The sequence below is a fragment of the Amia ocellicauda genome, chromosome 1 (genome assembly GCF_036373705.1).
Source record: "Amia ocellicauda isolate fAmiCal2 chromosome 1, fAmiCal2.hap1, whole genome shotgun sequence".
Classification (NCBI taxonomy): domain Eukaryota; kingdom Metazoa; phylum Chordata; class Actinopteri; order Amiiformes; family Amiidae; genus Amia; species Amia ocellicauda.
Genome location: NC_089850.1, coordinates 41,499,556 through 41,516,054, shown reverse-complemented (window position 1 = coordinate 41,516,054; position 16,499 = coordinate 41,499,556). Strand labels below are relative to the sequence as shown.

The 16,499-nt window shown below is 36.2% G+C and overlaps 1 protein-coding gene across 1 annotated transcript in view; it reads left to right on the top strand.

Annotated features, from left to right (window-relative positions):
• Nucleotides 1-6,382: 6,382 nt before the first annotated feature.
• cd2ap (CD2-associated protein) overlaps nucleotides 6,383-16,499 on the top strand; it is a 67,952-nt gene continuing 57,835 nt past the window's right edge. Inside the window, exon 1 of the mRNA XM_066705343.1 lies at nucleotides 6,383-6,676. Within this exon, the coding sequence (XP_066561440.1) occupies nucleotides 6,673-6,676 (4 nt within the window). The 5' untranslated portion in view covers nucleotides 6,383-6,672. The remainder of the gene's footprint in view (nucleotides 6,677-16,499) is intronic.

Below are 16,499 nucleotides of genomic sequence, written 5' to 3'. Positions count from 1 at the left end.
ATGTTGTACAAGACAGAAATTAATTTGATCTCAGGGAGTACCTTAGTAATAAATTCCTATGATCAATTTAACTTGCTGTCAGAACTTGAGATATACAAAATGATTACAGTTAGTTATACCCTTGATATAATGCTAAAATAAAATCATTTAGCAAAACAAATGAAGGTGTAAATTCATTTTTTAATGCATAAATATGAAGCTTTATAAATGTGTGTGTGTGATTGTAATATGTTGAATTCTTTGTATGATTAGGATTCCAGTTTGTAAACCTAGTAAATAAAATATATGTATAATTTAGATATGGTTGTGGATAATCTATTTAGTACACTTCCTAGTACATCAATTTTGCCATGATGGTGCCCTCAGCTGGTCAGTTTTGTTAATTACAAAAACATAAAGCATTGAAGATGCAGAAAGCACATTTATATGGTTCCCATCTAGTCATGGGGAATGTATTCCCATTGCTTACCTGTGCAAGGTACATCATACCAGACTGAAAGGATGAACGTCTAGGGTGCAGGGTAAAAGAAAACCAAAAAGGAATTGTACCCTCACACTTACATATTTTTATTTATTTAACTGGAGACAGACTTTGATCTTTTGCAGATCATCAGGAAGGAGACAATTGTGTCACTGTCCAAATATTTATGGACCTAACTGTAGGTAACACTGTTCAACAAGGTAATGTGATTCCTCATGAATTAATATATGAATATCATATGATTTAAACATAAATAAATCATGAACATCATCTGAGTTCTGGTGTTGAGCACATGAACCTGCACTTACCCTAACTCTAACCCTAACCTTGTTATACATGTGATTAACATAAGAACTCATGAAGTATATGACATATTCATTTGTTTATCCTGTGGTATTCATATATTAATTAATGAGGAATCACGGTACCTTATTGTAAAGTGTGACCGATATGGATAGTAATACTAGTAATAATAATGTATTGAAATATCAGATATGGAAAGAGTTGTACTTAAATACAAATGTATTTCATTACAAAAACTAGATGCACATAAATCCTATTCCTAATGATAAGTAAATGCAATAGAACATAGAAAAATATGGAATGGTTTATATTGTTGTCTTTTTTCTATTAATGTAAAAAATAAAAGCCATTCTCGTGTCCAATGTATTTTACTTTCACCAGTATCTAATGGTATGTGTGTACTTGGATAGGACTCCTTAAGTTGCCTTGACAGCTACTGCAAGATTAGGAATGGGTCAGATCAGATTGACTGTCACTTGTGAGGATGCATTGTGGCAGAGATCCTACACACTGGTTCAGTGTGCTTTTTGTTGTTGCTGCTGTTTTTTAATCAGAATGATGGATGTGGTGGAAGTTACACTTACAAATGTCCAATAGGGCTGGAGTCCATCATACCATTTCCAGGAACTTTATCTGTTTCTGTTGCAGTGATTCTATAATTGCCTTATTTCCTTGAGGCCCATTCATTGTCCTACCACTTTGTATCTTGCATTATTTTCTGTATTTTAAAGCAAATGAAGTTGCCTCTAGGACACTATATGCCTGATTAATCCTGGTCTTACATATAATAAAGTCTAAGACAAAGTCTTGTCTTTGGTACCTCTGACAAAATAGAATAATCATATGTATGCAAAAAAAAATCTAAGACTAGTGGTTTCTGTAGAGCTGAACCCACATGGGGAGAAATCACCCAATGAATGAATGAATGAATTGACCCTTTCCACCATACCCATGTAATATAGACACTTAATTAATTAATTAGCAAAGACCTTACCCAATGTGGTATACATTAATGACAATAACATGATGTATAGTACCAGGATGGTATTTATGATTGGGATATATAATACCACACCAAAATGGAAAATACATTTAAATGCTTTTATAAAAGCATTATAATTATTTCAGTCTTCTGTGCAAGTGGGGGAAGTGCACTTTAAATGTATTAATTTTGTACATCTTATCTTAATATGCTTATAATACAGATTTTATTAGAGCAATTAATAACTAGTTTTTGAATCACTCTAAGATAGAGGTTCTGTAGAAAACACATTATATCATCCAGACTTCCCCATTACTGGTAACACAAAACATTGGTCAGCAATTTAAATGTAGTCCTCAATTTGTAGAGTACATTCAGACCTTTCACTCCAAGGCATTTATCTCTGCTATGATTCACATCTTCTTCAGTTTGTAGCTGAGCTGAACAGACTGGGAAACATTGTTATGTCTATTTTTTGGTGTAGTAAGTTGTGTCATCTTTCACAGCTGAGTGTTCTGCAGTTTGAAGCACATAGCGCTGTTGTCTTTACCTAGATTATTTTACATGATGGCAAATGTGTGCACTTTAAAATAGCAGTACTAGTAGCACTAGTACATATACCATTAAAAACACTATTTAGATCAGAGGACAAATCAATGTACTATACATATGATTACACTCATTTAAAGGTGTATAAGGAATGATGCCACTGAATATCTCTAAATTGTTTTGTAATATATACATATATATTTACTGTAAATATTAATGACGAACTAAACCAGCAAGTCTTTGGGGAAACGTGTGTGCCCTCTAGTGGCAAATATGACAGTAGCATTGAAGTACTGTGTTGTAATTATTAAGGCATGTAGAACAATGAAACCAGAACAAAAAACAAAAAAACAAAGGTGTTGTTTTCTTCACTTTAAACTTATCACTGCTTATAAGCTTGTTAGTTTGTATGGATCATCACTAAGCAATGACAAATAATGAACAACAACTATCTAAATAGAGGTTTTTAAAACAATACAAACATATGAAAGGCATAATATGTTGTGAAAGCAAGAGAAGCTAGAACAGTGGCCTTTAAATATTTGGAATGACTGTGTCTGTAACGTACCTTTTCTAGTGCATGCTAGAAATGACCCCTTAAAATAGCACAGCTGTATTCTGTATTTCTTTATTGTAACTTGGTAAAGATTGGTTGCCCATCTTCACACATTTAAAAAAGGTTTCTGATTGTTTTCTTCCGTTTTCTCTTCCTCATACCTACACATGAAGCCAGATTTGGGTCTATTCTAAAAACACCTGAACTATTTTTGTTTTACCTTTATATTTGGAATTTCTCCAATACATTTCTGAACAATGAAATCTCATAATAATGTCAAGTGACAAGAACAATTTAAGGATATGCAAACATTTCCAGCTCATTTATCATTGTAATTACTGATTGCTGGGGCTGGCTTCAGTGTGTGAATTCGGGTAGTGTAGTTCTGCCAAGTTGCCAGCTTTGTTCTATTTGAATTAGTTATTGTTTCAGCCCAAGGAGGCAGATGCATATCATAATAAAATGAAATACAATTCCCTGACCACATGCTTTATGGAGAAATTAATCTCACAGAATTCACTATTTAGAAAAACCTCCAAACCTTATGGACCCCAAAACATCAATGCAATGAGGCAATCATATACAAACACCATTCTTCCTCCTTATTTTAGTGTCGTTTTGAAGCGAACAATATTATTTTGTGCCATTTTCTTGCTATCTTTGGAATTGTGAAACAAAAACTTTAATTAAATCGGTGAAGAATATTGTTTTAAAAGTCACAGACTTGGGGGGAGAAGTCTTAGTAACTGTAGAAGGCATGGTTTAGAGACACACACCCTCACTCTAGAGGCACAGGTGCCTGTCTCTGAGTTCCCAAACACAACACTGAACCAAAAACACTGACACTCAATAGTTGACTATGAACAATGGAGGTTAACGTGGATCTTACACAGACAAACCTTTTATATGTCCCAACAATCACAGCAGCTTCTGTGGTGAGTAATACAATGAACAGTGAAGCTTCATTGTATTCAAGTAAGCATAACAGCACCACCGGGTGGTCTTGAATATATCTGCTAGTTGTTGTTGTTGAAAGGAATATGTGGTTTTGTGACAATGAAGACAGAAAGCAACGGCTTCTCATTGAAGATTCTGAATTGATTTAATTGTAAATATTGGAATTTAACTCACACTTATAGTGTAAGAAAATAACTACATATTTTTTCTGATCATTTCTGTGATATAATCAGATCAATTGTTTTAGGCTGTCCTGGGTAAAACCAAATGAATGATCTTTAACTCAAAGAGCTCAAAAGCATGGGGAGTGATAACAGGACTATGGTTAAAAAAATCCATAGAGGCAGACTAATCCAAAAGACATCGAATCTATGGTATGATATAGCTACTTCCATTTTCTTAAGGTACAGGAAGAGGAAGACAAACCTCCAGACAAGGTCATGTATAAGTCACATGACTGTGAAGGTGATCACCACTAGGACTGTACTGACTCTTTATCTGACTGCTGGGCAAACAGTGTTTGACTTTTCATGTGTTTTATCAATAAATTACAGCTTGTCAGTATTACTGTATGTAATTTGTTGCTGTTATCAAAAGTGTAGCTTGTCATTTGTGCCCTTAAATGTATTGTTGCAATGATGGTGTATAAAGTAGGTGGTTAAGGGTGATCAAAAAGACAGTATAAATATGCAAAATACCTTAATAAAAGATATCCAGGTTTAACCCTTTTAAAGTTTTTTTAAACCAGGAAATGTAATACGGCACTGGACAGGCTATTGTCCTATAAGGGACACATACTGTATGGACCCAGGATAGTTACATGGTTAGATACAGAAATACATAGACAAAGGTGAAACTTAACACTAGTGTTTAGCACCAGACCATTGAAAACATTCACTAGTGCAATTACTGGTGTTGCCAGGGGCTAGACTGGAGGGAATCACAGGTATTGCTGCACACATGCTGTATCAGATGGCTGCAGATGAGAAATGAAGAATTATTACATTCTCAGCAAAGTTGTTGAACTAAACCGATTAGTCAGGTTAGAATAGGACAGGTAGACATTCTCAGATATGTAGTACATTACTGGGTTTTACAGTTGAGGAGCACAAATAAACTGGTGGTGTGTCTTAGCTTTAATTTGCTATTTTCTTAGAAATTAATTTAACAAATGACAATGAACACATGACTCACTGACTCAGTATGCACTTAATAATTTACAAAAAAGCTTAAAAGGATCAATTTCCCGATTTCTATACTGCAGAAAACGGGAGGAGGGGGATTTTACTCTGTAGGACTGGAACATTACACACACACACATTTTATTTTTTGATTAAAGACTATACATGTAAGACTTAATCAAAACATTTACCTATTTGCTAATATAAAAATAAAAATGACAAATAACATGTTATTGCATTCAAGTTTATAATTTGCAGTTAGCAGGTATTGAATAATCCAGGGATTGTGTTAAAAAGTAGACAAGACATTTTATTGGAACAGTTTGCTAAACATTGCAAAAACCTTTTTAAAGGACAGCAAATGTAAATCATTATACAAATTCACCAGTATTGTTTACAAATGGATAGTACACAACTCACATACTATATACATATTTATGTATTGTGAAGACATCTGACAGACTTTCTTACTCATAACTTAGTAGCAGTTTGTTTTCTCCCTGATTCCCTGCTAATTCACATGCAAACAGGAGTATACAAATGTGAAAATACAAATGTGAACTCATTCTCTAGATGGAGAAAAGCAATGAAACATTCTTACACCCTGAAAACAATGTAACAAACTACCTTTTATAATGTAAGAGTGTGATCCATCCCATTGCTAAAGAAAGACAATGGAAATGTATTTGGCGATATATCCATCAGGGTTAATGACTTTGCTATAAATGGATACAGCCATATAACTTGGGCGCCCATTTCTGTCTTCTAATTAAATAAACAAAAATGCCAAGACATATGTTTAGGGTATCACTATGTAACAATAAATGTCAAAAAATAGTTGAATGTCTACAGTAACAAATACAGAACAACACTGAGACCAAGCACACAAGATGACATGCCTGTCTCTCCAAATAAGCCCTCTCTCTGCAAAATCACATCAGTGTTTTGAATGAGCAGAATCATGCTTATGTTATGTCATAGTATGTAAACGACTTAAACACCCACATTTTTAAAACGTTTTCTTATACTCAAACATGGTTTTATATCGGCGGTATTTAACTGTCTAGCGGGGGTGAACAACTAGGCTATAAAAACTTAATTACACAACATTAGACCCCCATGTCAAGTCTTCAAGTTATATATATATATATATATATATATCCCCCAAACCAAACACATTTCCCCCTGGGCACTTTAAAGCGCCCAAATTTGGGGGAAATCCCGCAATGTGGCGACCCTGCCGGCGAGCCGAGCCGCGCAGCTCCTGGGAACAGCCTCCTCCTCCTCCTCCTCCTCCTCCTCCCGCCGGAGCGGCTAGACGGGCCGCATTCCAGCAGAACAATCTCGCGGGATTCTCCCTGCGAAATCTCGCGGAGTTTCCTGCTGTTTTGTAGATGTGTGGCAGTAAGAGTTTAAAGGCAAGTCTACGAAGGTGGAGACTTGGGGGGATAACTTCCATTGTAAATTCTTGCGAAAACATACCTCGATTCGTCTTGCTGCTGCCATCAAGTCGGAGACAAATGGCCGCACGTTGCGACATATAACGAACCGTGAACGAGTAACAAATTCAACCCCCTTATATCAAATACATAACCTGTACGTAGCTGGCGATCGGGATTGCAAACATCAGAGACAGCGCGGAGGTCCTGCCCTGAAGGACAGTATGGGTAAGTTTCGCATTTATCTGCTGTCCTTCTATTTCATGGGAATAATGGCATGGCAGAGCTGGTAACTACAGTCGCGTAAGACAGCACAGTTCACAGATCAGCCCGGATTTTCTGCTTCAAAAGTGCTGCGACGCAGGCAGGAGGATCCGTGCGCGGTATGTTGTGGATCGAGGGCGATTCCACAGGTAAACCCTTCCCTCGGCATCTGGGTGTCTTTGCTGAATCCAGTGAATCCGTCCGCAGTACTTGTTGTTGTTGTAGTTGTTGTTGTTGCTAACATGTCTAGGCTCTGTGGTGATCCCGTGTTTATAATGTTCAGAGGTTGTTCAAACTCTAGCGCTGCAGTTGTGTAGCTTTACCTGTACCCATGGGTTTGTGACTAAATGGGTCGACACACCTTTCTTTGTACGTCCTTGGTTGGGTTCGTTACTCTCATTTATTGTGCCGATCATTCTGCGAGTCAGTTGGTTCGCTGTATTGCCCAGTATAAAACAATCACGTGTGTTTTCATCCACTGGCACCACAGGCACTCGCGTCAATAGGGTGAGCTGGGAAAGAAAAGTGTGTAAAAGTACCGTGTAAGTTTTTAAGTCGTACATTTGATAATCGGTAAGCTGATCTAATGCTTGATTAACCATACAAAATAATAATAATAATGCTTTGTTAACCGTCCTGGGTTAGTAGTTATAATTATGCACCTTAAACTGAAATAGGCTTTGTAGTGTGGAGTGACTTTTGGATACAATAAGTTTAATTGCAGTTACAAATATATATATATTGCTCTACTTAGACAGACAATTTGAATGGCAATTGCATAGGATTTTAAATGTTGTTTAAATAGTTAATGTAAAATTCTTTATTTTTTCAGCCTTGCCTGCAAAATGACCCTTCTTCTAATAGCATATATCTGCCAGCAGATTAAATGCACTGTTTTGCTGAGTTTGTGAACATTTGATGATGAAAAAGATTTCTTTTTCTTACTCTTAGACATGTACTCTTTTTTTCTTTTTGTTCAGCACAGTTCTCTGTTGTATCTCTTTAGACCAGGGGTTCCCAAAGTGCGGTCTGCGAGGATGTTTGGTGCGGCCCCCCAAAGCCAACCTTCAGCCACCCCTTTCTGAACCGTTACTATAATTGTACAGTTTCTGAACATTTTCTGTTACAAATTGCGCATGTAATTTGGGGGAAAATAATAAAACAACAATTCAACTTAAAAAAATGTATGATTTGGGACATTTTGTTTTCATCTGTGGTTAATTTTCTACTGTGGCCCCCCCATCACATGCAACCTCCGTAAATTGGTCCTCCTTTACCAGACATTAGGAACCCCTGCTTTAGACTATCTGTCAATCTCTAGCCTATAGCCCTACAAAATAGTCTTTTCAACATTATTTTGGTTAAGCATTCTGTTTAGAAGATAATCAGAACTGTCATGTCGTACTAAAAGCATTTAGCCTTTCATGGTGTTTATTGGCTCTCTGATGTTACAACTTTCTTGGTTAAATAAGTATGGCACCTCCAATCTGTATGTGTTTATCCAACTGCATAAAGCTTCACTGTCAGAAACACCATAGCTCTGCATGTTAAGGTAGAAAAGGTAAATGTCTGGAACGCATGATAGATGTATATGGTGGTATCATTAAATTGTTACTTCCTTGCAGTTAAGAAAATGAGTGAAGTCTGAATAGCAAGATAGGTAATGCAACTTTGTCTGGCATGAGCTGGGTTGATGAGTGAGGCTAAAACATTCACTCTAGGTATTTTCACAAAATATTTGTATTCTGACTAAGATTAATCACACATATTCCACTTTTCAGAGAGGCCAGTTTCCTTTAATAATTTGCCGGACTTTCACAGTGTTTAATGAAAATGGATAATTGGAGCCCAGAGAGATAATGCAAGAACTGTAACATTTGTGGAATGTATACACCCGAATGACAAGTGTAGATTACATAAAACAATAGAATGTTTTACATGAATAAAACAAGATGTGCATAGAGACAATGTTTTTGTTTTCTTCTACATACTCTATAGCTAGCTACAACTAGCCTACTTACACTATGCAGTCATGCACGTTATCAGCCTAATAATTCTTCGCTTGATGTAAAATTATGAAACGACAAATCTCCTAGTATCCTATACTGATATAAAGTCTTCTATAAAAAAAAATAACAAAAACATGGATCAACTTCCATATGATGATCATTTAACTGTTTACAAGCATTTTATTCTAAGCATGTTAATCTTGTCATTTCAACTCTGTTCTTATGAAAATAATATTACACAATGCACCATCACTTTGTTTTTAATTGCTTCAAATTTAATCCAAAATCAAAAGGAAACCCAGGAAATAAAATGATATTTTTTAATTAACACTACACTGCTTAACTGGTGGACTGAGATTGATCTTGCTTTAAAAACAAAACACAAACTTCAAAGCGTCACTGTCTGAGCATAATTACTTTGTAGGATTCGGAAACTGCCATCTTGCTTGTTTGTGAAATGATTGCTTTCATGCTGTGTGTCTTGTAAAGCAAAGGCAGATTTTCCTCTGTTTACAACTGCTTCTCAGTTGAATAACGGAGACCTATAGCAAATGTTAGTCTATTATTCTGTATCAAGTATATAGTATGGAGATGTTACCCGTCTTGTTTTTAATTTTCTCACTTGCAAATTTCATATTCAGTTTAAATAGGCCTACATAACTCACTTTTTTTCAGATGTGTACCTTTAATTGAGATAAATGCCTAAGTTACTTAGCTCAAACTGATTATTCATTACACACACGAGCTGTACCATTGTATAAGAAACATTCCTTAAACACATTCAGGCCAGTGTATGATAATATCTCCTTCGAGATAACTGGCATGCCATTAAACTTCTAATTGTATACACTTTAGAATTACAGTTTGTTCCAGCTTGTAAAGTAGCATTTAAAGCAAGCAGTGAAATGTATAGCTTTTAACATCACATTCTATATATGTTTTAGGTGAATCTGATTTCAAAATGTTCCTGAGTTATATCTGATGTTGCATTAACTGCATTGTACATGTTACACAGCAGCCATTGGCAAAGTTCGCAACAGGGTTTTGCATATTATATTTCAATGTGTTAGAGCACTCAGTGTGTGTTTTAGTTGTGGTTTGTGGTTAGATTTGAAACCGATTACAGTATACTTTCTTCTCAATTATTGATTCAAACCATTGCAGATCTGTTTTGGAACTACACATTGTGTTGTTTCTTTGTTTATTTGTGTGAATCTCATAAACGTTCCTCTGCATGGTTCTTCTGCTTTGGTAGAAAATGCAGCAACCTGGACTTAAATAACCCTGCCAGACAATATTTCCTGAATACCTGTCAGTTACTATATAGCCCACACAGCTGCAGTGTTTTTTTTTTTTTTCTTTGCTCTGCAGATGTAGTACTATATCTCAAACCATGACTGTTTCCAACAAACTGAGTCCTATATGATGCTAAATTGTGCTTTTATTAATGCAGCATTATTTCACTGGACTTTTAATGTGGTTATATATTATTAATAGCTATGTACTCAGTGCAAAGCTGTTACAATTAGCATTAGACAAAGAGAGCAACTAATAATGTCTCCAAACGAACTGGAAATACAATGTTAATCTATTTCCTTTCAGTATGTTAATATGAATAAAAATGAGAAGTCTTGGTTAAAATACTGTACATCTATAAAAAAAAAGTGGATTGGACAGATTGCACTGCTGGGAAAAAAAACAGCTGGCAGCCTCCACATCTGCGTGGCCCTGAATTCTTCCCCCTTCTAGTGTATATGTTGGCGGCATCCTGTTAGATGATAAGATTCAAATACAGCCTGTGAGGAAGTACGTAAAGCTCAAACTTTTTATTTATTATTTTTGCTCTTTCTCTTCAGTGCTCTTGTATTCATTACAATCCCTTATACAGCATAAACTCACTCTTCAGTGGATCCTCAGAGACCTTTGTAGTGCTGAATGCCCTCTTGATTATTTCAAGTTGGTAGCACCAATGGTATCACTGAAAGAGGTTAAAGTCAGTGAAGCGTTATCACTTGGCAAATATGTTTTTATGGTTTTCATGTTTTATGTTGAAACTGATAGCGAGCATCTAATGAAGCTTTGAATTATGCATATGGAGAACACGCTTAAGTGTTTAGTCTGAAGTCTCCTGCCACTAAAACCCTAGTTTAAGATAAGGGATATTGGATCAGGAATGTGTGCTTTCATCGTTACTTTGAGATTATTGTTTTTGTTTTGTTCTTTGAAGCTATGTGTTGACTAATTATATATTAGACAGGCAAATGTGGTTTCTTCCTGTATGATTGGGAATAATTGTGCTTCCAGCTGTCTTTACCTTCATACACCCTCTTGGGCTTTGGTTGGTGCTTTGTTGGTATAATAAACAGTGAACAATTCACATTCTGTTTCAGTCCTTTTCATTTATTTTGTGTTCCCAACAACACCGATTTTAAGTAAGAAACTCCAGTCAGCACGGCAGACACAAAAAGTGAAACCTCACAGGTCGAAATTGGGGCAGGAATCTTCCAGTGAAACACTTGGCTATTTCATGATAGTTAAATTATTAAGAGAGTATTTTATATATTCAGAATTTAATCATTTATCATATAGTCATGATGAGATGAGGTGTGCATTTCTGCTTTTTTTTGTTTTTTGGGTATTTTGAGAAAATCGTCTTTGGTCCAAACTTAGATATATAATATCAGTGTGCTTTTCTTTTGTCCTGATACTCAGCAAATTAAGTTTAATCTGACTATAAAATCACAAAAAGACATCTGCTTAAAAAAAAATTACTTTCAACAACATTTTATATCATCCAAGCTTCACCCCAAATTGTCTGCCAGCAACCAGTGAACATATCAGCTGTTCAAAACTACATAGTCACAAACAAAAACGCCTGACACATTTACAGCAATTCACCCCCAATACAAATTCTGTAATGCATATAACATTATGTGAACACATTAAGATTTATAACTTCTAGTGCATTGAGTAATCTATGCTTATAAACCTAATACATGCACCTACATTTTGCACTGCAACGTTTGTCGTTGCCTTTAATACAAAATTACTTTGCACAAATTATAAATGTAATGTTCATGTGCCCATCAGATTTTTGTACTAAATCTTAGCTGACCATGTGGTGCTTCCTTTGAAATATCCTGATATGTGTTAAAATGTTGCCATCCCACCATAACCCACCTAGAATTGCACAGTATTTTCCTTCAGACCTTGTCAAGGTAGCTGGCAATTAGTGGCTATAGTTTCCAAATAGAGATCATATGGATTCTGAACTATGTTCATGCAGTTAATCCTTTAAAAAATGTTTACTCAACATCTGGATAACATTTCTTAAGTCTAAACATTCCTTTAAAGAACATCACAAGGTAATAATTCCATACTTGTAACTTACCATGACTACATTCTTACCTGGGGCTGTAAACATCGGATACAGGTTTGTGTACCTCTGAAAGTTGTGTTTTTGTGGCACCCTTTTTCTGTCTGTCTGTATTACTCTGCATGGCAATTCTAGTTCTGGATACCAAATAAATGCTGCTTCCCATTAGGATGGTAAATTTGGAAAGCTAAAACAGTCAGTGCACAGCTTTCTCCAAGGTTTGTGAAGACTTGAAACCTGTACCTTTACTTGTGGTATCTTCTGCTTTTCTTTGCCCTTTTGTTCTTGCTCTATACAGATGGGCACATTATTTACAGTGCTGATTTTGTACGTTTGCCCACTGACAAAGAAATGATCAGTCTATAATTTTAATGGTAAGTGTATTTTAACAGTGAGAGACAGAATAACTACAAAAAAATCCAGAAAAACGCATTTCAAAAAAGTTACAAATTGATTTGCATGTTAATGAGTGAAATAAGTATTTGATCCCCTATCAATCAGCAAGATTTCTGGCTCCCAGGTGTCTTTTATACAGGTAACGAGCTGAGATTAGGAGCACTCTCTTAAAGCTCCATCATGGCCAAGACCAAAGAGCTGTCCAAGGATGTCAGGGACAAGATTGTAGACCTACACAAGGCTGGAATGGGCTACAAGACCATCGCCAAGCAGCTTGTTGAGAAGGTGACAACAGTTGGTGCGATTATTCGTAAATGGAAGAAACACAAAATAACTGTCAGTCTCCCTCGGTCTGGGGCTCCATGCAAGATCTCACCTCGTGGAGTTTCAATGATCATGAGAACGGTGAGGAATCAGCCCAGAACTACACAGGAGGATCTTGTTAATGATCTCAAGGCAGCTGGGACCATAGTCACCAAGAAAACAACTGGTAACACACTACGCTGTGAAGGACTGAAATCCTGCAGCGCCCGCAAGGTCCCCCTGCTGAAGAAAGCACATGTACAGGCCCGTCTGAAGTTTGCCAATGAACATCTGAATGATTCAGAGGAGAACTGGGTGAAAGTGTTGTGGTCAGATGAGACCAAAATTGAGCTCTTTGGCATCAACTCAACTCGCCGTGTTTGGAGGAGGAGGAATGACCCCAAGAACACCATCCCCACCGTCAAACATGGAGGTGGAAACATTATGCTTTGGGGTGTTTTTCTGCTAAGGGGACAGGACAACTGCACCGCATCAAAGGGACGATGGACGGGGCCATGTACCGTCAAATCTTGGGTGAGAACCTCCTTCCCTCAGCCAGGGCATTGAAAATGGGTCGTGGATGGGTATTCCAGCATGACAATGACCCAAAACACACAGCCAAGGCAACAAAGGAGTGGCTCAAGAAGAAGCACATTAAGGTCCTGCAGTGGCCTAGCCAGTCTCCAGACCTTAATCCCATAGAAAATCTGTGGAGGGAGCTGAAGGTTCGAGTTGCCAAACGTCAGCCTCGCAACCTTAATGACTTGGAGAGGATCTGCAAAGAGGAGTGGGACAAAATCCCTCCTGAGATGTGTGCAAACCTGGTGGCCAACTACAAGAAATGTCTGACCTCTGTGATTGCCAACAAGGGTTTTGCCACCAAGTACTAAGTCGAAGGGGTAAAATACTTATTTCCCTCATTAACATGCAAATCAATTTATAGCTTTTTTGAAATGCGTGTTTCTGGATTTTGTTTTTGTTATTCTGTCTCTCACTGTTAAAATACACCTACCATTAACATTATAGACTGATCATTTCTTTGTCAGTGGGCAAACGTACAAAATCAGCAGGGGATCAAATAGTTTTTCCCTCACTGTATGTGTTCTGCATGAGCTGTCAAACTAAGTTCCTTATGAGTTATTTTTAAAGTAATATGTAATGTTCTTTCATGAAGCCTTTGGCTATAATTGTAAAATTTGCCACATCAAGCTTTCAGGCTACACTAGAATGCAGAACTATAATGTTTGCAATGCACTTTTGCAGTTTCATCATGCTGGTGTCAATATTTCATTGATATTCTCAGTTTGTTTTAAATTGCATATACGTTCACACTGCAGTGAAGATGAAAGGTAACCCCTCTACTTCCTTGGAAAGTAACTGCAGTGCATTTTATCACATCTCTGAAGTCTTGTCAAAGGTCAGCTTTGGAGGGAGCCTAGAGAAGTTTCCGCTTCCCACTGTGACGGTAAATTTATTTTTTTAATAACAGAGTAAGTTGGTGTTGTGAACCCCATTATTTACTTCTTAATTAAACCTGTCATTGCTGTTTACAATCTGTCCTCCTCCACCACATGCTATTTTATTGGGCTTCCTAGCTGTGTCTATTTTGTAATTATTTTAATTTGAAGACTTTTGTGTCAGTTGCTAAATGTGCAACAAAACCTTTATTTAATTTAATCCTGAATCCACTTTCAGTTAACAGAATAGGAGTGATAATTTCTGCTATTTAAAGGGGAACTCCACCAAAAATCCATATTTTCTCAGGTTATTCTATAAGTAGGAACATATTCTGTGGAGTGAGTTTTTCATGTCCAATTCATTCTATAAACCAGAAGTCAGAGATCGGGAAATATGCCGTGACGTCACGGGGGTGCTAACTCTGAAGCTGCTTTGCTGGAAGTCAGTGGGGAATATCAGAAAAGTCATGACAGTCATTAAAAAAAAATTACATTTTATGCAGCTTGCCACATCACCCTATTTTCCTGAAAGATTCATTGGTTTGTAGTTATAAAAAGTTTTTCACCACCCAGAACTGTTGCTATTATTTTACATTATTTTATTCAGGGGACTGCCGTGTCAGCAACAGTGCAGTGTGAATTTCTTCTCCAAAGAAATGTAGGGATGTCAACCCCCTTAAAATGCAGATATAGGGTTCTTTGTCTCAAATCTTAAACTGGTGTCAAAGACCAGTAAATAAGTAAAATAGTTTTGACACAACTTCCTTCAGCCCCGGGTTGAGTTGCCTTGGGGCTGCCCAGAGCTGACCCCATGTTCACCCTGGTGTGTATTCACATTTGCCTTACTGTACAATCTCATATTATAACATCAGGGTTAGGGCTGGGCAATATATTGAGTTTATAAATACATGTTTTATAAATCATTTATAAATGTAAGGTGGGAGAAGGAATGAAGAGGAGGGAGCAAATGTCTCGGTGATATTACTATGGAATAATTTGTGTTAGTTAGTAAATTAATAGTTTTGAGGTTAATCAGGACATGCAACTGCTTCTAAAGTTTCATGTTTATTTTACAAATGATCTTGAATGTTACACTTGCTATATTAAGATTTTTTTTTAAAGCAATGGAAGTGAATGAACACAATAATAAAGTTACCTAGTTTTAATTATTTGAATTACATGCAAAAAACAGATGCCAGACTAAACGCGATCTGTAAGCACACCTGACAATAAGTGATCGCACCCCCTGCTAATTTAGATAGATATAATTTGTATAAAATTAAAGTATAGGCTAATTGTTAGCATTTTTATAAATTGGGAAAAAAAGTTAATGAATGCAGAATGTTTAATTTTCATTTTATTAAAATTAGTTTTCTTAAATTATAATAACAACATTTTGTATTGTCACATTACACAGTGCTGTAAGCAGAATTACTCTCTCTCTCAGCCTATATATATATATATATATATATATATATATATATATATATATATATATATATATATAGGCTATGTTGCATGATTTCTATTACTTGTTATAATCTATATATCTAGATAACAACAACACAAATATAAATATTTATAATGTCACATGTATTTATATATATATAATGTTACATGATTACTATTATTTGTGTTTATCCAGGGTTTTTCCTGGCTCAGAATAGGCCTTTGGGGGGTGACTACGCACGACAGTAAGCATGATCAGTCCGCATACAGTAAAGGCAATGAGTTACCTTATGACAGAAATCTATGCATTTTCTTGTTATTTCTGACCATTTGATAAACAAAAATGTCTATCATGCTTGAATAAATGAAACCCCATTAACAAAACTTTTTTTTTTTTTAAGAAATGTATTCCAACATTGGAAGGGGGGGGAGGGGAGTGAGTTTGAGGGAGAGGGGTGTGGGGTTGGGAGAGAGGAGACAGTCAGTTGTAGAGGTCACATCCTGCTTCAGAGCATTTCACTCTCCTCTTTTTATTAACTAAATAAAATGATCTGACTAGGGCTATAGCTATCAATTAATATGACAATCGATTATTCTATACATATAACGATCGATTCTTCGAATAATCACAACAACAAAAACATTGTTTTATTATCAATACATTCTTATGGGGTCCTGGTGCCAACATGGCATCCTATTCTCGTGTTCACAGAACTCTGTAAATACAGGCCTCTGATTTCCCTGAGGAGGACTAGACATTTTACATTACACTTAACCACTTCAACTCCAGATGAAAA